At 48.6% G+C, this 25729-nt stretch overlaps 1 protein-coding gene across 2 annotated transcripts in view; it reads right to left on the bottom strand.

Moving 5' to 3' along the window:
• Positions 1-25729, bottom strand: part of DEUP1 (deuterosome assembly protein 1) — a 60501-nt gene that overhangs the window by 22523 nt on the left and 12249 nt on the right. The window contains exons 5-9 of one of the 2 annotated variants that reach the window (XM_075334717.1): positions 22337-22471; positions 12861-12974; positions 6561-6815; positions 3787-3917; positions 2412-2493 (exon numbers count right to left, since the gene is read on the bottom strand). In XM_075334717.1, coding sequence (XP_075190832.1) covers positions 2412-2493; positions 3787-3917; positions 6561-6815; positions 12861-12974; positions 22337-22471 — 717 coding nt within the window. The remainder of the gene's footprint in view (positions 1-2411; positions 2494-3786; positions 3918-6560; positions 6816-12860; positions 12975-22336; positions 22472-25729) is intronic. The other variant, XM_075334718.1, reaches the window with a different exon arrangement.

The following is a 25729-nucleotide window of genomic DNA, read 5'->3' as shown; positions in this document are numbered from 1 at the left end:
ACGAGGCGAGAGCGGTGTCGCCAGACGAGGCGAGAGCGGTGTCGCCAGACGAGGCGAGAGCGGTGTCGCCAGACAGACAGGCACGGTGTCTTCAGACAGGCGCTGTGTCGCCAGAAAAGGAAGGCGCTGCGTCGCCAGAAAAGGAAGGCGCTGCGTCGCCAGAAAAGGAATGCGCTGCGTCGCCAGAAAAGGAAGGCGCTGCGTCGTCAGACAGACAGGCGCGGTGTCGTTAGGCAGACAGACACATTATGTCCCGATTAGCACATTACACGGTTCCCTGTTTACACGCAGAGCTCTTGATGTTACATGACAGAGAGGAGCACAATCTGCACATCCATCTGTCACTACATATGGCCACTTTGACGCTTGCGGCATCAGACAAGGAAGGCGCTGCGTCGCCAGACAAGGAAGGCGCTGCGTCGCCAGACAAGGAAGCCGCTGCGTCGCCAGACAAGGAAGCCGCTGCGTCGCCAGACAAGGAAGCCGCTGCGTCGCCAGACAAGGAAGGCGCTGCGTCGCCAGACAAGGAAGGCGCTGCGTCGCCAGACAAGGAAGGCGCTGCGGCGCCAGACAAGGAAGGCTATGCTTCGCTAGACAAGGCAGGTGCAGTGGCGTCAGACAGACAGGCGTGTCGTCGTTAGGCAGACAAGGAAGGTGCAGCGGCGTCAGACAGACAGGCGCGGCGTCGTTAGGCAGACAAGGAAGGTGCAGCGGCGTCAGACAGACAGGCGCGGCGTCGTTAGGCAGACAGACACATTATGTCCCGATTAGCACATTACACAGATCCCTGTTTACACGCAGAGCTCTTGATGTTACATGATGGAGAGGAGCACAATCTGCACATCCATCTGTCACTTCATACGGCCACTTGAACGCCTGTAAACAGTTTGTCTGAAGACAGAGATTCATAGTGAATTCCTCCGAGATAACAGACACTTCTCGTATCTACATTCAGGTTACGACGCCTGCAACAATTGGTATTTTAGCCTATAAAGAAGACTATATTACAGACTTTCCAAGACAACCTGAAATAACAGGAATGTATAACTTATTTTTTTTTTGTAATAATTAAAATCACCATCTCTTTTTCTAGATTGTTTTTAATTTCTAAATATATATATATATATATATATATATATATATATATATATATATATATATATATATATATATATATATATATATATATATATATATATATATATATATATATATATATATAGCAGATGGGTGAAGCACCCAGTGCACAGGCAACAGGGAGAATGGAGACCGCAGGCAGACGGTGGATGCAGGAAACAGCTGGCAAGTAGTGCGATACTGGAAACTGCAGACAGGTAGCAGACACAACTCCGTAGTAACTAGAAAGTCTTAGCCGTAATACCATGGAAGCTGAAGACAGTCAGGAAGACGTCCTGAAAAGCGGAGGAAGACGTGTGGAAGAGGTCCTACAAGACCAAGGACAGGTAGCAGACAAAATCAGAAGAAAGTCTGAATACCATGGAGGCCGCAGACAGCCAGGAAGATGTCCTGGAAACCACAGGCAGGTTGCAATACTAGAAACAGCAGGCTGGTAGATAGGGATACCGGAAACGGCAGGCAGACAGAAATTGGAAACCAAAGGCAAGTAGGTAGCTGAAAAACTGGAAGCCGCGACAAACAGGAGACGTCTTGAAGACCGCTAACAAGTTGTGGGATACTGGAAACCACAGTCAAGTAGGTAGATGTAGAACTGGAAGCTGCAGACTGCCAGGAAGACCGCAGACTTGCAAAGACCGCAACGTGCAAAGCCCACCATTAAGAACAAAGAGGTTTAGTGGACTGGGAACAGGTGGGTGACAATGGGAACAAAAGTTGCCTTTTTTGCATGCACTATCGTGCTTTATATTATACTAGAATGCTGCACGCTGCTGTTATTGCTTTTCCTGGGCCGAGCATCGGTCTGATTGAAAATCGCCCATGGGCTATAGCATACTTTTGAGGTTTTGTTTAACAATAATAAAAAGTCATAGAGAACAGAGCCACTAGAGCTCACTGTTCGTGTTTCCGCCTCCCATACAGCCGGCTCCCAGGCGTGAGTCTCAAGGGAGATCCAGTACAAGAAGGGCCTGACCCCACAATCCAGTGTAGGAGAAAACACACAGAGTAAAAGGATTCAGCAAGGTAATGTGCAGTTATTCCTACCGTCCTGTGCAAGCGAAGCTACAAAGGATGGAGAATACCACCGGCAGCAGGAACACGATGCCTACGCCTACACTCACCTTTACAAGGTACAATAAAAAGAATGCAAACTGTTAAACCCTGACATTGTGGTCATGGATAAACATCACCTCATCAAAGCTTTATTATCCGGAGGAGTCACATTCTGGAATTTTTGATACTGAGCAAATATCAAGCTTCTACCGTTACGTTACCTGATCTTCTTTGCAAGGAGACAGTTTTAATCTCTTTTGAACCTTCGTCTTCTCCTTTATGAACACGTCTGATTCTTGAGACCTGAAAAACATAGAAAAGGATGATATCCAAGCAAATATAATACACAGAAACAAAGAAATAAAAAGATTTCCTCACACTTCAGTCTACCCATTAGGTTAAATAAACATTATATAAAAGGGGCAGGTTATATGGACAGTATATTAAGGGGCAGGTTATATGGACAGTATATTAAGGGGCAGTTTATATGGACAGTATATTAAGGGGCAGGTTATATGGGCCTTATATTAAGAGGCAGGTTATATGGACATTATAATAAGGGACAGGTTATATGGACAGTATATTAAGGGGCAGGTTATATGGACAGTATATTAAGGGGGAGGCTATATGGGCCTTATATTAAGAGGCAGGTTATATGGACATTATAATAAGGGACAGGTTATATGGACAGTATATTAAGGGGCAGGTTATATGGACAGTATATTAAGGGGGAGGTTATATGGGCATTATATTAAGGGGCAGGTTATATGGACATTATAATAAGGGACAGGTTATATGGACAGTATATTAAGGGGCAGGTTATATGGACAGTATATCAAGGGACAGGTTATACTGTATGGACATTATAATAAGGGGCAGGTTATACGGACAGTATATTAAGGGACAGGTTATATGGACAGTATATTAAGGGGCAGGTTATATGGACAGTATATTAAGGGGGAGGTTATATGGGCATTATATTAAGGGGCAGCTTATATGGACATTATAATAAGGGACAGGTTATATGGACCTTATATTAAGGTGCAGTGTGTTTTGGGACTACAATCTTTGAGTTAAAATAGACCTGGCAGATCCGGCCTGTCTATGGTTAGTACATCTAACAGAGTAAGAAAAAAAATGCAAACTCTGTCACTGCCTAATTAACCCTTAAACCTATCTGGACAATTTTAGGAATCCAACAGGCCACAGAATGAGAATAAAAACGATACCTTTCTTGTAGTAATAATATGCACCAGCTCTGAGAAACTGAAATTCGAAGTTACATGCAAATTAGCCTGTAAGTGCATTAGTGGGCGTGTCTATGTACTGTAAGTGCATGGACATGCCCCAATGCACTTCCTGGCTAAAATGCGTATTGCTTCAAGCCTGGATTTCTCAGCGCTGGTACATCAGATAACTACAAGACAGGTACCATTTTTATTCTTTTTTTATGACCTGTCCCAACATAGTAAAATAAAACTGTCCTGACATGTTCCCTTTAATTTTTGAGGCGTAACCAGAGATTGGTTGTAAAGCAGGGGGTGTCTGATAACCCCATGGGCTGCGGTTGGCTGTTGGGTGAGCTGCTTATCATACCTGAGCTTATTTTCTCGATCCTTCTCTGAAGTAATTGTGTGCGGAGGCCTCTGATCCGGCTCCGTGGCCCTGGAGAGGTCCTCATGTGCCTGAAGTTCAGTCGTGGCTTCGGAGAGTTTGCTCTCCATCCTCTGGGGGTCAAGTGATAAAGAGGAAATTGATTCTCTAGCTAATTTGCGAGGTTGTTACACCATTATAAAGGAGACAACTGATCAGAGGCTTTATTGAAGAGAAAGCTGTAAAAGCTGGAGTCGATACGAGCCCATTACTATGCATGTGTAGGAGAAGCAGAGATCTCATCTAAGCACGCCGCAGGTTTTACATTGATAAATCCGGCTAGGATGGTTGTGACATAGGGTCAATGCCATCTACCTAGGCAATCACATATACACCGTAATGGGCCACAGATTTTATTCCAAGCTGGATCCATGCTGAAGTTATCGGTTTATTGAGACCTCCACTGACGTGCGACAGCCTCACCTCATTCTTCTCACCTTGTCTTTCTATAATAGCCAGACAGCAAGAACATACCACACATGACCCTGCATTTTGTTCATTTATCATGTTATATATCAAATAAGATCAACCTGCAAATCACTTTCTATAAATTACGTCATCTTACCCCCAAACAAGGTGGGGACAGGTCTTTGTCCGCCTGCTCCAGGAAGTGGGGGCAGGTCCTTGTCCTTCTGCTCTAGGAAGTGGGGGCAGGTCCTTGTCCTCCTGCTCCAGGAAGTGGGGGCAGGTCCTTGTCCTCCTGCTCCAGGAAGTGGGGGCAGGTCCTTGTCCTCCTGCTCCAGGAAGTGGGGGCAGGTCCTTGTCCTCCTGCTCCAGGAAGTGGGGGCAGGTCCTTGTCCTCCTGCTCCAGGAAGTGGGGGCAGGACCTTGTCCTCCTGCTCCAGGAAGTGGGGGCAGGACCTTGTCCCTCTGATCCAGGAAGTGGGGGCAGGTCCTTGTCCCCCGGATCCAGGAAGTGGGAGCAGGTCCTTGTCCCTCTGATCCAGGAAGTGGGAGCAGGTCCTTGTCCCTCTGATCCAGGAAGTGGGAGCAGGACCTTGTCCCTCTGATCCAGGAAGTGGGAGCAGGACCTTGTCCCTCTGATTCAGGAAGTGGGGGCAGGTCCTTGTCCCTCTGATCCAGGAAGTGGGAGCAGGTCCTTGTCCCCCGGATCCAGGAAGTGGGAGCAGGACCTTGTCCCTCTGATTCAAAAAGTGGGAGCAGGTCATTGAACCTCTGATCCAAGAAGTGGGAGCAGGTCCTTGTCCCCCTGATCCAGGTAGTGGGAGCAGGACCTTGTCCCTCTGATTCAGGAAGTGGGAGCAGGACCTTGTCCCTCTGATTCAGGAAGTGGGAGCAGGACCTTGTCCCTCTGATTCAGGAAGTGGGAGCAGGACCTTGTCCCTCTGATCCAGGAAGTGGGAGCAGGACCTTGTCCCTCTGATTCAGGAAGTGGGAGCAGGACCTTGTCCCTCTGATCCAGGAAGTGGGAGCAGGTCCTTGTCCCCCGGATCCAGGAAGTGGGAGCAGGTCCTTGTCCCCCGGATCCAGGAAGTGGGAGCAGGTCCTTGTCCCCCGGATCCAGGAAGTGGGAGCAGGTCCTTGTCCCCCGGATCCAGGAAGTGGGAGCAGGTCCTAGTCCCCCAGCTCCAGGAAGTGGGGGCAGGTCCTTGTCCCCCTGCTCCTGGAAGTGGGGACAGGTCCTTGTCCCCCTGCTCCTGGAAGTTGGGGCAGATCCTTGTCCCCCTGCTCCAGGAAGCAGGTCCTTGTTTCCCTGCTTCAGGAAGCGGAGATGGGTCCTTGTCCCTCTATTCCATGGAGCGCGATATGGTGCTTGTCCCTCGGCTCCAGGGATCCGGGATGGGTCATTGTCACTCAGCTCCTGGGAATGGGCCCTTGTCCCCCTGCTTCAAGGAGTGGGGGCAGATCCTTGTCACTCTGATCTGGGGAGCAGAAGCGGATCCTTGACCTTTGACTTCGGGGAGCAGGTCTTTGTTCCCTCTGCTCCAGGAAATGGATGTTGTCCCTTGTCCCTCTGATCGATGGAATGGGTCCTTGTTGCTCTAATCCAAGAAGAGGGGTGGGCCTTTGTCCCTGTGCTCCAAGAAGTGAGGATGGGTTCATGTCCCTCTGATCCAGGAAGCAGGGGTGAATCCTTGTCCCACTGATCCAGCAAGTGGGGGCTGTGATACTGGCTGTGCCGGCTGCATATGCACGCGTACATAGTGTCTGGGCACGTTCTCCTACCTGGCTCTTTGTGGACGCCGCACGCTAGCCTTCCAGGTGTACGAGCAGTATCATTAGAGAGGGTCAAGGGAGGAGAACGCTCCCAGTATTTTTGTGCGCAAGCGACTGGCACAGTTAGTATCCATGCGCACACCGGCGTGACAGCATTCGCTCTGCAAGTGAGCGCTAACCATCACAAACTAATCGGGAAGGGAGGACGGGTTATAACGCTGTTCCTATGGGTGCACCCAAGCCCCCTAATTTGCATATGAATTAAGTTAATTTCACTAGCGCTGAACCCGAAACGATGACACTGCTAGACTGATTTTTTTTTTATAGGGGTGAACCTCTCTATATCACTGTATAGCTATTCTAAAAAGCGTTTTGGGGGTGACAGACGCCCTTTAGAAACACCAGGACTGTGGCATGGGTCATCTATCCAGTACGGCGGGCTCTGAAGGGGAGATGACGTGGTAATGACCCGTCCTTCTGATTGGACTTGACGGGACCATCGCTGGTGGATGTGTGCTGCCTTCCATCATTGTCATTACCTGGCACCGCTTCTGACAATCCCTCAGTTCCTGTAAGAGGTGCAGATTCTCGGCTTTCAGCGAGTTCCTACTTAATGTGATTTCCTTTACAGTAGTCTTAAGGTTTTCGATGACGACCCTGCCGGTCCCGGCGGTCTCCTGAGAAGCGTCGAGCTGGCACCTTGATCTTCTGATGTCGCTTTGGTTATTGGTAATTGCCTCGTCCTGCGGCCGCGTCCTGCATGAGCGCTGCTCCGGATGGCTCTGCGACTGCTTCTGAGAAATCAGGACAGACATCATATATTACAATTGGATCCTTCATTGTGAGCAAAAAATAATGAGACCCTGAGCACCAATTAGATAAAGTAGCAAAAACCATGCTCATCTGCGCTCACCGGGCAGGAATAATTACTGGAAGGGAAGAGCACATGTAAAAGAGCTGTGAAGCCCCTCTACGTGTCCTTCTCCCATACAGGCACTGCCGAAAAATGGAAAGGTCACCTATCTAATATATAAAGCTGAATGTGTGTATGTATGTATGTATGTATGTATGTATGTATGTATGTATGTATGTATGTATGTATGTATGTATGTGTGTTTGCCAGGGATTGGCATCCGTACCGTCGCAGCTACAGCCACAAAATGTTGCACACTCACAAGTCTGGACCCCAAGAGCGTCATAGGCTAAGTTTTGGAGGGGAAATTTTAACCCCGCGCTTTACAATTATTCGCCAAAAAACCTGCATCCATTAAAGCGAATGGAGCTGGGAGCCACAGTGCAGCCAGAACGTCAGAAGAATGCGCAGCCACGCCCTTATATGGAATGTTGGCGTGTCACAATGCAGCCAGGGAAAGAGACAGACACAGACAGGGAAAGAGGCAGACACAGACAGGGAAAAAAAACAAACATAGACAGAGTAAGAGACAGACACAAAGAGACAGGCACAGGCAAAGAGACAGACTGACAGGGAAAGAGACAGACAGGGAAAGAGAGAAACAGGTTAAGAGACAGACACACACAGGTAAAGAGACAGACACAGACAAAGAGACAGACACAGGGAAACAGACAGACGGAAAGAGAGGGAAACAGACAGAGAAAGAAACAGACATAGACAGGGTAAGAGACAGACACAAAGAGACAGACACAGGCAAAGAGACAGACTGACAGGGAAAGAGACAGACAGACAGGGAAAGAGAGGGAAAGAGACAGAGATATATATACAGAGGGGGAGACAGACATTATAATTACATTTCTATCTATTTGTTTTGTGGTTTTTGTGTGCAGAATACATTTTTGTTAATACATTCTATTTTGTTAACAGCAATTATTAACCCGGGCGAAGCCGGGGAGTACAGCTAGTAGGTCCATAATTCTGAATTCACAACAATCGTAAAAGTATAAAAGGACGCCTTGCATCATGTGTGCGAAAATCACTAAGAATGGAAAGGTGTCAATAATCCTAAACTAACACACAACTGATGAATAGCTCACGCTTCTTGTTCTAAGCCTTCCCCGTCTCACCAAAAAAAAAATAACACATAGGTACTTCCTGTAAATGATAAATGCACAGATAGTACTCCATCCCTGTCTCTCCCTATAACCAAAACACATAGTACTACCTCCCTGTCTCTAAAATTGACATAGGAATAGAGAGTACAGATTCCCTCGCTGTCCCTACAAATTGACCTTAGCATATAGTGCTGCCTCCCTGTCACTCCCTATAATTGACCAATACACAGATAGTACTGCCTCCCCGTCTCTTCCTACATATGGCATAGGCATAGGCACAGACCATGCTGTCTCCCTGCCCCTCCTATAACTGGCCTAGACACATAGTGCTGCCTCTTCTCTCGCTCTATCATGATAGGAAGTGAGAAGAATCTTCATTGATTGCAAGGCATTTTTCTCTGCATACTTTAGATAGAAATGTAATTATAATGGCTGGCTCCCCCTCTGTACATATCTCTCTGTCTCTCTCTCTATCTTTGTCTGTCTGTCTCTTTCCCGGTCTATCTCTGTCACTTTCCCTGTCTGTCTCTTTCCCTCACTTTCCCTGTCTGTCTCTTTCCCTGTCAGTCTGTCTCTTTGTCTGTGTCTGTCTCTTTGTGTCTGTCTCTTACCCTGTCTATGTCTGTTTCTTTCTCTGTCTGTCTCTTTCCCTCACTTTCCCTGTCTGTCTCTTTCCCTGTCAGTCTGTCTCTTTGTCTGTGTCTGTCTCTTTGTGTCTGTCTCTTACCCTGTCTATGTCTGTTTCTTTCTCTGTCTGTCTCTTTCCCTCTCTTTCCCTGTGTCTGTCTTTGTCTGTCTCTTTCCCTCTCTTTCCGTCTGTCTGTTTCCCTGTGTCTGTCTCTTTGTCTGTGTCTGTCTCTTAACCTGTTTCTCTCTTTCCCTGTCTGTCTCTTTCCCCGTCAGTCTGTCTTTGTCTGTGTCTGTCTCTTACTCTGTCTATGTCTGTTTTTTACCCTGTCTGTGTCTGCCTCTTTCCCTGTCTGTGTTTGTCTTTTTCCCTGGCTGCATTGTGACACGCCAACATTCTATATAAGGGCGTGGCTGCGCATTCTTCTGAAGTTCTGGCTGCACTGTGGCTCCCAGCTCCATTCGCTTTAATGGAGGCAGGTTTTTTGGCGAATAACTGTAAAGAGTGACAGATAATACTTTCTCCTTGTCTCTTTCTATGAATAATGTAGGCACAGACAGTATGGTCTCCTTGTCTTTTTTTGGTGAATAATGTAGGCATAGACAGTACTGACCCCTTGTCTCTTTCTTTGAACAATGTAGGCACAGATACTACTGTCTTTTTGTCTCTTTCTATGACTAATATAGGCACAGAGAGAACTGTCTCCTTATCTCTTGCTATGAATAATGTAGGTACAGGCAGTACTGTCTCTTGTCTCTTTCTTTGAATAATGTAGGCAGAGATAGTACTGTCTCCTTGTTTCTATGAATAATGTAGGCAAAGATAGTACTGTGTCCTAGTCTCTTTCTATGAATAATGTAGGCACAGATAATACTGTATCCTCATCTCTTTCTAAGACTAATGTAAGCACTGATAGAACTGTGTGTCTCTTTCTATAAATAATGTAGTTACAGTACTGTCTCCTTGTCTCTTTCTTTGAATAATGGAGGCAAACATAGTACTGTCTCCTTGTTTCTTTCCATGAATATTGTAAGCACATATAGTACTGTCTCCCTGTCTATGAATAATGTAGGCACAGATAGAAAGACACAAGGATATAGTACTATCTGTGCCTACATTATTCATGGACAGGGAGACAGTACTATATGTGCTTACAATATTCATAGAAAGAAACAAGGAGACAGTAGTATATTTGCCTCCATTATTCAAAGAAAAACAAGGAGACAGTACTTTATCTACATTATTTATAGAAAGAGACAGACAGTTCTATCGGTGCTTACATTAGTCTTAGAGATGAGGATACAGTATTATCTGTGCCTACATTATTCATAGAAAGAGACAAGGATATAGTACTATGAATAATGTAGGCAGAGAAAGTAGTGTATCCTAGTCTCTTTCTGGGAATAATATAGACAAAGATAGCATTACCTCCTTGCTTCTTCCTTTAAATGATGTAGACAAATTACTGCTACCCTGTATCCTCCTTCACATTACGTAGGTACAGATAATACTACTTCCTTGACTCTGCCTACAACTGACTTAATGTAGACAAGACTAAATGTATTGATGTATACATCGACAATACTGCTCGTCTGTTCTTGTAATTGACCTAAGAACACAGATTACTGCGTCCTGTAAACGATACGGGCACAGATAGTACTGCCTTCCTTTTTCAGCTTCAGAGCAGAAATCTTGCATCATTATTTGCAGTCTCAGTAGTTCTTTAATACATAAAAAAAAATAAAGAAATGACCACCAATGTTAAGGATGTATTTGACGGGCTCCTTGAATGGTTTCCAAGCGACAACCAGCAGAATTAATGCTTTCAAGACAAAACAGCTGGAGTATAATAAAGCACTACAATATAAGTAATGCGATGTATTAAGAAGGTGACAAAAAGGCACACGCTATGTGTCACCCCCTCCCCGCACAGAGCCATACGTTCACCGCGCTGGCAGAATGGAGACGGCAGTAAGTGCATGGCAGGCGGATGGTGCACGACTTATTAGCTGGTACTTAGGTCCGTAAGTCAATGATTTCTTCCTAGCGGGACGTCTACAACAAAATGTGCGGGTACGGCTGACACAGCGCTTGATCGGTGCCAGGAATGAGCTCTGCTGCATTAGTGAGGCATTAATCAGCCTCCACAATGAAGCAGAATGTGCGGCCGCTTCACTGGAGTGGGTGTAATCCTCCTTAAAGGGGTTGTCTTGTCCACCTTTCGGGGCAATATTGAAGAGGGCTGTCGCCTAATTCAGGCTGGCCAATCTGGCTGCACGATTACTTTACAGATCCGGCCAGGACCAGCAGCTGGAGACCGGACTAGTCCGACTCTGCCCCCCCCCCCCTGTGATTGACAGGTCGCTCTATATGCAGATCAATCACCTGGGAAGAGCCGGCCAGGGATCGCTCCAGACTAGTCCAGCATAAGTGAGTACACCCTGCATCAAAAACTACTAGAACTGCTATTTTGTATGACCTCCATGATTGTAAAGGACAGCACTGAGTCTTTTAGACAAGTTGGCGACATATGGTAAGATCTTTTTCCATTCTTCAAGACCGATGTCTATTAGAGCCTGCATGCTGGATGGAGAGTGATGAAAACTTGTCTCTAAGATTTCCCCATATAGTTTGCATGCTTTGCTTCCAAACCCTCCATTGTGGCTCTGCAAGATGTTTAGGGTCATTGTCCTGCTGGAAGGTGAACCTACGCCCCCAGTAATTTGCAGTCTCTAACAGGATTTCCTCTAGAATTGCCCTGTATTTAGCTCCATCCATCTTCCCATCAACTCTGACCGGCTTCCCTGCCTCTGCTGAAAAAAGCCTCCACACAGGATGCTGCTACCACCATGTGTGACGGTGGGGATGGTGTTTTCAGGGTGATGTCCAGTGTTCGTTTTCCGCCACACAAATTTGGCCCAAAAGGTTTGACTTTGGTCTCATCTGGACAGAGAACATTCCCCCACATGCTTACTGTGTCCCCTACAAGGCTTTTTGAAAACTGAAAACGGGACTTCTTATGCTTTCAAAAAGGTTTGTCTTCTTATACCTCTTCTTCATCATAAAGACCAGATTTGTGGAATATATGACTAATAGTTGTCCATGGACAGAGTCCCCCCCCCCCCCGAGCTGTGATCTCTATGGCTCCTCCAGTGACCATGGGACTCTCGGCTGCTTCTCTCACTAGTGCTCTCCTTCTTGGGATGTCAGTTTTGGTGGACGGCCATGTCTTGGTGGGTATGCAGTTGTGCCATATTCCTTTTAGCAAGATGGATTGAACAGGGATCCATGAGATGTGAAATTCTTTTTTTCTTTATAACCTAACCCTGCTTTATTCTCCACAACTTTATCCCTGACCTGTCTAGTGTGTTCCTTGGTTTCCATGATGCTGTTTGTTCCCTAATGGTCTCACACAAAGAGCTGTAGTTATACTGAGAATAAATCACACACAGTTGGAGTGAATTTACTAAACAGGAGACTTCTGGAGGCAATTGGTCACTCAGGCTATTGCTTAGGAGTGTCAGACTACAGGGGGCAGATCGGTTGGGGTCAGATCAGCAGATACTTGGCCACGGAATCAATTTCACCCTTTCTTCTTCAGAAATACATATGAAATATGCTTGATCGCTGGGGTCTTTGCGGTCTCACACAGGAGCACTCCTCTCTGTTTTCTTTTCCTTGCTCAGAAATACAACAATGACTTTAGAGGTGTGTTTTTGATGTTAATAAACTGCACGTCTACCAAGGGCACGGAGTGGTGGCAACATCTTCTTTCACTATAGAGAACATCTGTGAATTCATGATACAATCAATGACATGTAGCCTAACACCAGCAGTTGATGTGCCCTGCATAAGGACACGGGGGCCACCATGTCTCACTGAAGGCGCCACATATGAAAAATGATCATTTAAAAATTACCCGTCTTTTCCTCCCCACATTAAAATAAAAAAAAAAAAAAAAAAAAAAGTGAGCAGAAGCCACCTGAAGATTGGACACTCAGGTCACTTCTTTTAACCGCTTAAGGTTTCTACTAACGTGAGGTGGTAAAGCACAATTAACACTAGAAGTCCCAGAAATTTAGAGCTTCCTGGGTTCCAAAAGGTAGGAATGGTAAATGACCCCTCTCTGGGACTTCTAGTGTTAAATGATATGCAGCAAATCTTCTATATTTATAGAGGTTACCTGAAGATATTCACATTTCTCCATCAGATTCTTCCTCTGCTCATGTAATTTCTTGATATTTTCCTGATACATCAGTTTCTGATTCTCCCACTGGTCGGCTTGCTCCTTATATTCCTGAAAAGATGAAAATCTCACAAGGTAAGGGGCTTCTCTGACCTTTTAGGAAATCTATACAACAAACAAAAAGCAGATATTTCACTCATGAAGGACGAGTCTTATTTTTGCAATTTTAACATTTGTCGTCCTCCTCTCAAAGAACCAGAAACTTTTATTATTTTCCCATCCATATATAGTCCGTTAAGGGCTTGTCTTCCACTTATGCATTTCTCAATATATAAACTACAAAGAAAAAAAATTTCCAAAAAAGGAAAAAAAGGGAATTTTGTTTACTTACCGTAAATTCCTTTTCTTCTAGCTCCTATTGGGAGACCCAGACAATTGGGTGTATAGCTTCTGCCTCCGGAGGCCACACAAAGTATTACACTTTAAAAAGTGTAACCCCTCCCCTCTGCCTATACACCCTCCCGTGGACCACGGGCTCCTCAGTTTTGGTGCAAAAGCAGGAAGGAGAAAACTTATAAGTTGGTCTAGGGTAAATTCAATCCGAAGGATGTTCGGAGAACTGAAGACCATGAACCATAAGAACAAATCAACATCAACAACATGTGTACACAAAAGAACAACCAGCCCGAAGGGCACAGGGGCGGGTGCTGGGTCTCCCAATAGGAGCTAGAAGAAAAGGAATTTACGGTAAGTAAACAAAATTCCCTTTTTCTTTGTCGCTCCATTGCGAGACCCAGACAATTGGGACGTCCAAGAGCAGTCCCTGGGTGGGTAAAAGAATACCTCAATCGAAAGAGCCGAAAACGGCCCCCTCTTACAGGTGGGCAACCGCCGCCTGGAGGACTCGCCTACCTAGACTGGCGTCTGCCGAAGCATAGGCATGCACTTGATAGTGCTTCGTGAAAGTGTGCAGACTAGACCACGTAGCTGCCTGACACACCTGCTGAGCCGTCGCCCGGTGCCGCAATGCCCAGGATGCACCTACGGCTCTGGTAGAATGGGCTTTCAACCCTGAAGGAAGTGGAAGCCCAGAAGTACGGTAGGCCTCGAGAATCGGTTCCTTGATCCACCGAGCCAAGGTTGACTTGGAGCTTGAGAGCCCTTGCGCTGGCCAGCGACAAGGATAAAGAGCGCGTCTGAAAGGCGCAGGGGCGCCGTGCGAGACACGTAGAACCGGAGTGCTCTCACTAGATCCAAAGAGTGCAAATCCTTTTCACACTGGTGAATTGGATTAGGGCAAAAGGAAGGCAAGGAGATATCCTGATTTAGATGAAAAGGGGATACCACCTTAGGGAGAAATTCCGGGACCGGACGCAGAACCACCTTATCCTGATGGAAAACCAGGAAGGGGGCTTTGCATGACAGCGCTGCAAGCTCAGACACTCTCCGAAGTGATGTGACTGCCACCAGGAAGGCCACCTTCTGAGAAAGACGGGAGAGAGAGACATCCCGCAGCGGCTCAAAAGGCGGCTTTTGAAGAGCCGTCAGAACCCTGTTAAGATCCCAAGGTTCCAACGGACGTTTGTAAGGTGGGACCATGTGGCAAACCCCCTGCAGGAACGTGCGGACCTGCGGAAGCCTGGCTAGACGCTTTGGAAAAAACACGGAGAGCGCCGACACTTGGCCCTTGAGAGAGCCGAGGGACAAACCCTTGTCCATTCCAGATTGTAGGAATGAAAGAAATGTGGGTAAAGCAAACGGCCATGGAGGAAAACCGTTATCAGAGCACCAGGATAAGAAGATTTGCCAAGACCTGTAATAGATCTTGGCGGACGTTGGCTTCCTGGCTTGTCTCATGGTGGCAATGACATCCTGAGATAACACTGAAGATGCTAGGAGCCAGGACTCAATGGCCACACAGTCAGGTTGAGGGCCACAGAATTCAGATGGAAAAACGGCCCTTGTGACAGCAAGTCTGGACGGTCAGGAAGCGCCCACGGTTGACCCACCGTGAGATGCCACAGATCCGGATACCACGACCGCCTCGGCCAGTCTGGAGCGACGAGAATGGCACGATGGCAGTCGGACCGGATCTTGCGTAGTACTCTGGGCAGCATCGCCAGAGGGGGAAACACATATGGCAGTCGAAACTGCGACCAATCCTGGACCAGAGCGTCCGCTGCCAGAGCTCTGTGATCCTGAGACCATGCCATGAAGGCCGGGACCTTGTTGTTGTGTCGTGACGCCATGAGATCGACGTCCGGCGTTCCCCAGCGGCGACAGATCTCCCGAAACACGTCTGGGTGAAGAGACCATTCCCCCGCGTCCATGCCCTGACGACTGAGAAAATCTGCTTCCCAGTTTTCCACGCCCGGGATGCGAACTGCGGAGATGGTGGAGCCTGTGACTTCCACCCACTGCAGAATCCGCCCGACTTCCTGGAAGGCTTGACGACTGCAGGTGCCGCCTTGGTGGTTGAAGTAGGCGCCGGCAGTGGCGTTGTCCGACTGGATTCGGATCTGCCTGCCCTCCAGCCACCGATGGAAAGCCAATAGGGCTAGATATACTGCCCTTATCTCCAGAATATTGATCTGAAGGGACGATTCTATTGGAGTCCAGGTTCCTTGAGCCCTGTGGTGGAGAAAAACCGCTCCCCAACCTGACAGGCTCGCGTCCGTGGTGACCACGGCCCAGGTTGGGGGGAGGAAGGATTTTCCCCAAGACAGAGATGTGGGTAGGAGTAACCACTGAAGTGATGTTTTGGTTGCAAGTGAAAGAGAGATGTTCTTGTCGAGGGAAGCCGCACTCTTGTCCCATTTGCGAAGAATTTCCCATTGGAGTGGCCGTAGATGGAATTGCGCGAATGGCACTGCCTCCATAGCTGCCACCATCTTCCCCAGGAAGTGCATGAGGCGCCTTAAGGGGTGTGACTGACTCCGAAGAAGTGACTGCACCCCCGCCTGCAGAGAAAGCTGTTTGTCCCGCGGTAGCATGACTAACGCTGGCTGGGTATGAAACTCCATCCCGAGGTAAGTCAGTGATTGGGTCGGCGTCAACTTGGATTTCGGGAAATTGATGATCCACCCGAACTGCTGGAGAGTCGCCAGAGTGACGGTAAGACTTTGTTGACACGCCACCCGAGAAGGGGCCCTGACTAGGAGATCGTCCAAGTATGGGATCACCGAGTGGCCCTGAGAGTGCAGGACCACCACGACGGATGCCATGACTTTGGTGAAAACCCGTGGGGCTGTCGCCAGGCCGAAGGGCAATGCGACGAACTGGAGGTGTTCGTCCCCGATGGCGAAACGCAGGAAACGTTGATGTTCGGGTGCGATCGGCACATGGAGATAAGCATCCTTGATGTCGATCGATGCTAGGAAGTCTCCTTGTGACATCGAGGCGATGACCGAGCGGAGAGATTCCATCCGAAACCGTCTGGTTCTCACATGTCTGTTGAGCAGCTTGAGGTCCAGAACGGGACGGAATGACCCGTCCTTTTTTGGCACCACGAACAAGTTGGAGTAAAATCCGCGACCACGTTCCTGAAGGGGAAAGGGAATCACAACTCCTTCCATCTTTAGAGCGTCCACTGCCTGAAAAAGTGCGTCGGCCTGTGCGGGGGGTGGGGAGGTTCTGAAAAAACGAGCCGTAGGTCGAGAGCTGAACTCTATCCTGTAACCATGAGACAGAATGTCTCTCACCCATCGGTCTTGAACGTGTGGCCTCCAGGCGTCGCCAAAGCGGGAGAGCCTGCCACCGACCGAGGATGTGGCTAGATGAGGCCGAGAGTCATGAGGAGGCCGTCTTGGAGGCAGTGCCTCCTGCGGCCTTTTGGGAGCGTGACTTGGACCGCCACGTATAGGAGTTCCTCTGGCCTTTCTCCGGCCGGTTGGACGAAGAGGATTGGGGCTTGGCGGAGGGACGAAAGGACCGAAACCTCGATTGGATTTTTCTCTGCTGAGGTCTCTTAGGTTTGGACTGGGGTAAGGAGGAGTCCTTTCCCGAGGATTCCATAATAATCTCATCCAACCGTTCGCCAAACAAACGTTCGCCAGAAAAAGGCAAACCAGTTAAGAACCTTTTGGAAGCAGAGTCTGCTTTCCATTCGCGCAGCCACATGGCCCTGCGGACTGCCACGGAGTTAGCGGATGCTACAGCCGTACGGCTAGCGGAGTCCAGGACGGCGTTCATGGCGTAGGACGAAAATGCTGATGCCTGAGAGGTCAAGGAAGACACATGCGGAGCAGAATTCCGCGTGACAGCATTAATCTCAGTCAGACATGCCGAGATTGCTTGGAGCGCCCACACAGCCGCAAAGGCCGGGGCAAAAGACGCGCCCGTGGCCTCATAAATAGACTTCACCAAGAGCTCTGTCTGTCAGTGGCATCCTTCAGGGATGAGCCATCGGCAACAGACACAACGGACCTAGCAGCCAATCTAGAGACTGGAGGATCCACCTTGGGAGAGTGCGCCCAGCCCTTAACGACTTCAGGTGGAAAAGGATAACGCGTGTCAGTGTGCCGTTTAGCAAAGCGCTTGTCCGGGACCGCTCTGGGCTTCTGGACAGCATCCCTGAAGTTAGAGTGATCAAAAAACGTATTTCGCGTACGCTTGGGGAACCGAAAATGGTGTTTCTCCTGCTGCGAAGCCGACTCCTCTGCAGGAGGAGGTGGTGGTGAGAGATCCAACACCTGGTTGATGGACGAGATAAGATCATTTACTAAGGCGTCCCCCTCAGGGGTATCAAGGTTAAGGGCGAAGTCAGGGTCAGAGCCCTGAGCTCCCACGTCCGCCTCGTCTTCCTGAGAGTCCTCAAATTGGGATCCAGAGCAGCGTGAGGAGGCCGGGGAAGAATCCCAGCGAGGCCGCTTAGCAGGTCTGGGGCTGCGATCCGGGCAGGAGTCCTCCGCCTGGGACCTAGGGGCTATCCTGGGAGCGCGCTGCGGCGCGGACCGAGAAGGGCCTGGAGGAGACAAGCTAACAGGGGCCGGGGCCTTTGAAGAGCCCGGTCTGGACTGCAATGCCTCAAGGAGCTTAGATGACCATTTGTCCATAGACTGTGCAATGGATTGAGAAAGTGACAGAGAGTTTCTCAGCGAAAGAGGCCAACTCCGGTGACTCTGTCCCTGCAGCCTGCTCAGGGGGAGCAGGGGGATCTACCTGAGCCGAGGGGCCCACAAGTGTCCTAGGCTCCGGCTGAGCAAGCGTGGCAGGAGTCGAGCCAGTGAGGGTAGGTGGATCCCGCAGGCAACATAGCCCCACAAGAGGTACAGGCCGCGAAAAAAATCTGTGCCTTAGTAGCTTTGCTCCTTGTGGACGACATGCTGTAGTCTCCTAGGAGAGTGACCACTGAGGGTATATGGGAAAAGGGTATACCGCCTTTCCGAACAGATATATATATATATATATCCCGGCACCCTAGGGGGACCAGCACCGGGTGACCGGTGTGGCTTACCAACCGCTCACGAGCGGAGTGTGTCCTCCAGATTCCCTGTCGTGGATCCCCCGGAGCTGCAGAGCCTTGCTGCTGAATAGCGTCCACCGGCAAAATGCTAAAAATGGCTGCCGGAGCTCTCGGGGGGGAGTGGAGCCGAGGGCGGCGCTAGCAGAGAGCGGGAATCTGGAGTCCCCCAAGTGGTCAATGAGGGGGGAGGGAGACATGCAAGATGCTCCAGCCCTCAAGGCCGACGTCATGTCGGCAATCCCGCCCTTACCCCTGACAGGCAGGCTCGGGGGCGGGATTTTTCGGACTAGGCCGCGGCGAAGCCGGGGGCTAAATTTAAGGCCGCGCCCGACAAGCAGGCACGGTCGGCGCGGAAGTCCGCTGAAAAGACAACGGACGGAACCACCGCGGCTTCCGGGGAGAAGGTGCGACCCCTGTACAGTCCCCACATGAGGATACAGAGTACCTTCAAGTTGCAGGGCCCGGTCCCTGGGGATGAAGAAGCTCCGGTCCGGCAGGTTCCACCAGGGGCTGCGGATGGAGCACGGTCCCAGCACATGGATGACCGGATAGGATCCCACTTCTCCCAGAGCCGCATAAGGGATGGTGAAGGAGACGGCATGTGGCTCCAGCCTCTGTACCCGCAATGGGTACCTCAACCTTAATAACACCGCCGACTTAGTGGGGTGAGAAGGGAACATGCCGGGGACCCCATCGGGGACCTCTTTTCTTCCATCCGACATAACTATGTATGAGAATGCATGAGTGGATGTGTGCCTCCTTCCACACAAAGCATAAAACTGAGGAGCCCGTGGTCCACGGGAGGGTGTATAGGCAGAGGGGAGGGGTTACACTTTTTTAAAAGTGTAATACTTTGTGTGGCCTCCGGAGGCAGAAGCTATACACCCAATTGTCTGGGTCTCCCAATGGAGCGACAAAGAAAATAAAACGGTAAAAACGACAACAAAAATATTAGAAATTACGCCATTGGTTTTTGGGGGTAAAATTTTGAGAGGGTTCATTGTTTGGTAAAAGTGATACTGTAGAGGCCCTGTCACACACAGAGATAAATCTGCGGCAGATCTGTGGTTGCAGTGAAATTGTGGACAATCAGTGCCAGGTTTGTGGCTGTGTACAAATGGAACAATATGTCCATGATTTCACTGCAACCACAGATCTGCCAAAGATTTATCTCTGTGTGTGACGGGGCCTTAAGTCAGTGCCGATACCAAAGTTGTAAAGTTGCTTGTATTACTTTAGTGTAAAAAAAAAAAAAAATAATAATTTTGGAAATTTGTAAAGAAAAAAATCCAAAAAACCCCAACTTTATGTAGACATTTTTCGAGATCAGCATTGGTTTTAATTTTTCTGGACCAGCATTGGTTTTAGTTGGTTTCATTGCTTTGATTGCTTTTTATTGAGTTTAGTTGGGGTGCACCAATTAAATGCCTCTCTGATTACTGCTGTTGAAGGCAGATGCCAGCTGCGTAACACAGCCGCCACCTACCCTTTGTGGACTGGCTAACCTCTCCATACACCTGCCCTTTGTGGACTGGCTAACCTCTCCATTCACCTGCCCTTTGTGGACTGGCTAACCTCTCCATTCACCTGCCCTTTGTGGACCGGCTAACCTCTCCACACACCTGCCCTTTGTGGACTGGCTAACCTCTCCATACACCTGCCCTTTGTGGACTGGCTAACCTCTCCATACACCTGCCCTTTGTGGACTGGCTAACCTTTCCATACACCTGCCCTTTGTGGACTGGCTAACCTCTCCATACACCTGCCCTTTGTGGACTGGCTAACCTCTCCATACACCCGCCCTTTGTGGACTGGCTAACCTCTCCATACACCCGCCCTTTGTGGACTGGCTAACCTCTCCACACACCCGCTCTTTGTGGACTGGCTAACCTCTCCATACACCTGCCCTTTGTGGACTGGCTAACCTCTCCATACACCTGCCCTTTGTGGACTGGCTAACCTCTCCATACACCTGCCCTTTGTGATACTATTTGCAAAGTTACTTCATTTTCCATTTCCCTTAGTGCAACCCCCCCCCACCCCCCGCCCTCCCCGAAACCTAAAAATCCCTTTTAATACCAGCTTTATTGTTATAGTAAGGGACAGGATGTCATTAGGGCGAGTGATCTGGAAGCACGGCGGCTTTCACATAAAATGCGGATGATTTATGTCTCCCTTTGCCAGTAATTACCTTTTGATTTAGTCGGCGCTGAACTCTCTGTAAATTGCCGTCCTTAGAAATCACTATTTACTCAATGAATCAAAGCGATTAGCGCCAATAAACAGTAAACTGCCGTAAAGCCGCTCCCGGGAGAGGGCGATTTATGGCTTTCTGCGGCTCGGCATCTCGCTCATCAACACAAAATACTTTTTAATTACCGCACAGACGCCAGGAGGCCACAACCCCATACATCCCATAATATAGGAATGCAGACGTGACGCTCTGGTGCACGACCTCAGCCAGAAAGATGGACCCCAAAGGTGCCGGTAACTGACGATGAGCCTCTTAGGACAAGTCGGCATTTAGTCTGTAGTTGTGTAATGGAAGACAGGACATAAAAGACCACGCAAAAACCAGATAATGTCTGTGTGAGGGCGGGGGGAGAGCAGGACTCACAGGCTCTCTGTGTGTGGGTGAGGGGGAGAGCAGGGCTCACAGGCTTTCCCTCTGTGTGTGGGTGGGGGGAGAGCAGGACTCACAGGCTTTCCCCTCTGTGTGTGGGTGAGGGGGGAGAGCAGGACTTACAGGCTTTCCCTCTGTGTGTGGGTGGAGAGAGCAGGGCTCACAGGCTTTCCCTCTGTGTGTGGGTGAGGGGGGAGAGCAGGACTCACAGGCTTTCCCTCTGTGTGTGGGTGAGGGGGGAGAGCAGGACTCACAGGCTTTACCTCTGTGTGTGGGTGAGGGGGGAGAGCAGGACTCACAGGCTTTCCCTCTGTGTGTGGGTGAGGGGGGAGAGCAGGACTCACAGGCTTTCCCTCTGTGTGTGGGTGAGGGGGGAGAGCAGGACTCACAGGCTTTCCCTCTGTGTGTGGGTGGGAGGAGAACAGGACTCACAGGCTTTCCCTCTGTGTGGGTGGGGGGGAGGTTAGGACTCACAGGCTTTCCCTCTGTGTGTGGGTGGAGAGAGCAGGGCTCACAGGCTTTACCTCTGTGTGTGGGTGGGGGGAGAGCAGGACTCACAGGCTTTCCCTCTGTGTGTGGGTGGGGGAGAGCAGGACTCACAGGCTTTCCCTCTGTGTGTGGGTGGGGGGAGAGCAGGACTCACAGGCTTTCCCTCTGTGTGTGGGTGGGGGAGAGCAGGACTCACAGGCTTTCCCTTTGTGTGTGGGTGGGGGAGAGCAGGACTCACAGGCTTTCCCTCTGTGTGTGGGCAGGGAGAGAGCAGGACTCACAAGCTTTCCCTCTGTGTGTGGGTGGGGGGAGAGCAGGACTCACAGGCTTTCCCTCTGTGTGTGGGTGGGGGAGAGCAGGACTCACAGGCTTTCCCTTTGTGTGTGGGTGGGGGAGAGCAGGACTCACAGGCTTTCCCTCTGTGTGTGGGTGGGGGGGAGGGCAGGACTCACAAGCTTTCCCTCTGTGTGTGGGTGGGGGGGAGGGCAGGACTCACTGGCTTTCCCTCTGTGTGTGGGGGGAGGGCAGGACTCACTGGCTTTCCCTCTGTGTGTGGGGGGAGAGCAGGACTCACAGGCTTTCCCTCTGTGTGTGGGTGGGGGGATAGCAGGGCTCACAGGCTTTCCCTCTGTGTGTGGGGGGGGGGGCGGAGAGCAGGACTCATAGGCTTTCCCTCTGTGTGTGTGGGGGCGGAGAGCAGGACTCATAGGCTTTCCCTCTGTGTGTGTGGGGGGGGGGGGGAGGGCAGGACTCAGGCTTTCCCTCTGTGTGTGTGGGTGGGGGGGAGGGCAGGACTCACTGGCTTTCCCTCTGTGTGTGGGGGGGGGAGGGCAGGACTCACAGGCTTCTCCCACAGGGCCCCAGACAGTGCTCATCACCAAGCCATTGTATAATTACCTCTAGCCTTTGTGACAGCCTCCGGAGGTCAGACTGGCCTCTCTCGTGCTCCGGGGAGGCGTCTGCGCTGTCGCTCTTGTGGTTTTTCACATGATAGTAATGTAGTTTGTCATAACTCTTCTTCAATTTACTAAGCTGAGGAAAGATACAAACTTCTGATCAATTTTGCTAGCAATGACAGCCACATCCATTAAAGGGGCTGGAGGACCAAGTAAAAACACGCGTGAGGGAGTCCAGTATGCTGAGTCCAGATAGTGTGCAACATAATCGCAGTCAGGATTCTTGGTTGTTTCACCATCTCGGTGCTCATCGTGTGATCCGGTTATTTGCAAACTACTGACCTACTTGTGTCGATTAAGCATCTGTCTTACTTTGCATGTATAAAAGCATTGGGGACCAATTTTGTTAAAGTGGAAAATCCCTTTAAGAATGATCTTTCTGTATAAAAAGTGTATTAAACACTCCCTCAGACAGAGCAGTGGATTATCCTCTAATCTATCAGCCGTTATTACAGTCAGATTTTATCACCACCCTTCTGGCCCGCGGTTATGAAAGATCGGAGCATGACCACAATCTCCTGATCTCTCGCCCGGACTAGTTACTAAGGAGACTTCGCAAAAAAAAAAAAAACATAAGTTCAATAAAGGAAAAAGTTTGTTGTTTTTTTTTTACATTTTTTCAACTGACAAAGATTTTATCTGAAGCCGTAATATACTAATATGATGACAAAGGTTTTACAAAGTTTCTAAGACTTTATCGAAGAGCTTTATATAATAGCAAAGAAAAGTTTTTCATTTTTTCTTATCACGAAAGGAGGATTTTACTTTCACTTAGCGCCATCTAGTGACCAGAGACGGAATTGTATTCCAATGTTACGCTTTTCACAATTGGGATGGGACCTAGAGAGACTGCGACCAGCCGAATTATCTGCCGCATACGGGGACAGAGGAACACATAAAGGGAGTGTGGCATAAGGGGCCGAAGCGCCTCACCCCACTCCTGAAGAAGAAGAAGTTTACATTCAGCTCCGCCACATCAAGAGTCCGGATCTCACAGAGTCACTGGAGGCAAAAAATGTTCACTCAACCCTAGAACGCGCAAGCAATTCAATCTACCATAGAAAACAAGTGACCTAGCAAGCCTGCGAGGCCCCAGGTGTGCGTTCTAGGGTTAATAGTTTAATCTACCCTATAACGAGTCACTTTATATTATCTGGAAAAGAATGTCATTATTTGGATCAGCTGTGCACATACATTACATTACTGATCCTGCCCTGATCCTGAGTTACCTCCTATATTATACTCCAGAGCTGCACTCACTATTCTGCTGGTGCAGTCACTGTGCACATACATTACATTACTGATCCTGCCCTGATCCTGAGTTACCTCCTGTATTATATTCCAGAGCTGCACTCACTATTCTGCTGGTGCAGTCACTGTGCACATACATTACATTACTGATCCTGCCCTGATCCTGAGTTACCTCCTATATTATACTCCAGAGCTGCACTCACTATTCTGCTGGTGCAGTCACTGTGTACATACATTACATTACTGATCCTGCCCTGATCCTGAGTTACCTCCTATATTATACTCCAGAGCTGCACTCACTATTCTGCTGGTGCAGTCACTGTGCACATACATTACATTACTGATCCTGCCCTGATCCTGAGTTACCTCCTGTATTATATTCCAGAGCTGCACTCACTATTCTGCTGGTGCAGTCACTGTGCACATACATTACATTACTGATCCTGCCCTGATCCTGAGTTACCTCCTATATTATACTCCAGAGCTGCACTCACTATTCTGCTGGTGCAGTCACTGTGTACATACATTACATTACTGATCCTGCCCTGATCCTGAGTTACCTCCTATATTATACTCCAGAGCTGCACTCACTATTCTGCTGGTGCAGTCACTGTGTACATACATTACATTACTGATCCTGAGTTACCTCCTGTATTATACTCCAGAGCTGCACTCACTATTTTGCTGGTGCAGTCACTGTGTACATACATTACATTACTGATCCTGAGTTACCTCCTGTATTATACTCCAGAGCTGCACTCACTATTCTGCTGGTGCAGTCACTGTGTACATACATTACTGATCCTGTATTGAGCCTGAGTTACATCCTGTATCATACTTCAGAGCTGCACTCACGATTCTGCTGGTGCTGTGAAGGTAGCCTGGGCTATAGATTGTTTGTTCAAATGTAATAAGATGACCTGTGTATGTAAATGATCGAAATATAGATGTCGCTGCATAATTATCTGTGTGTCTATATGACAATTGCACAGGCGCCATAATATGATTCTAAGCTGTGTGGTCAAGAAAGAGTTAACCAAGGTACAAATGAACAAACTATGAACAAGGGAGATATTCATTAAGTTAATTGGGAGCCTCATCAGTAATATTCACAGAAGGAATGTAATATTTGTAGGATGAGGCGGGTGACCCCATACTCCCGTGCGTCACTCCTACAGAATCTTATCTTCGCTTACAGTCTTCAAAATGTGAGAAAGGAATGTCCCATCTGGGATGATGCATGGTCTCATGCATTCTCCCAATGCTGCCCATACGCACTCCCCTCTAATTATTCTTTATCAGTACGTGTGAGCAAATGGAGAAGTTTTGTAAATATGTTTCAAGACTGAAATGATGTGTTAAAGGGAACCTGTCACCTAGAATATGCGTTCTGACCTATCAGCAGACGCATGTGTGCCCTAATTACACCTCCCTACCCTTCCTTGTGCTGTAAAATTGTGTAATATGAAAGTAATAAAAAACATTTTATTACCTTCATACCACGGATACCACGGAAATCATGCAGACGTCCATAGGGCAAGGCATCGCCCATGTGGCCAGTGTCTCTCTAATTTACATAGGAAATATGAAGGTAATAAAACGTTTATTACTTTCATATTACACAATTTTACAACACAAGGAAGGGTAGGGAGGTGTAATTAGGGCACACATGCGTCTGCTGATAGGTCAGAACGCATATTCTAGGTGACAGGTTCCCTTTAATGCTTGAGCAATTGAATACACGAGTTCAGACGCAGGCTCAAGAAGATGTCCTGTGTTCATTGATTATTGAGTCTCATAATATCTGTACAGATAGCTAATTTGGACCCGTCCTTTGGATTTGCCCTGAACAAAGACTCCATTAGCAGTCTTACCCAAATTTCTCCCTTGACAGTGCAGTCACTTTGTTCATACATTACTTATCGTGTACTGATCCTGAGTTATATCCTGTATTATACTCCAGAGCTGCACTCACTATTCTGCTGGTGCAGTCACTGTGTACATACATTACTGATCCTGAGTTACCTCCTGTATTATACTCCAGAGCTGCACTCACTATTCTGCTGGTGCAGTCACTGTGTAC

The sequence above is a fragment of the Anomaloglossus baeobatrachus genome, chromosome 2 (assembly GCF_048569485.1).
Source record: "Anomaloglossus baeobatrachus isolate aAnoBae1 chromosome 2, aAnoBae1.hap1, whole genome shotgun sequence".
NCBI lineage: Eukaryota > Metazoa > Chordata > Amphibia > Anura > Aromobatidae > Anomaloglossus > Anomaloglossus baeobatrachus.
Note: the sequence above shows the minus strand (reverse complement) of the source record. Positions and strands in the feature narration are given on the sequence as shown.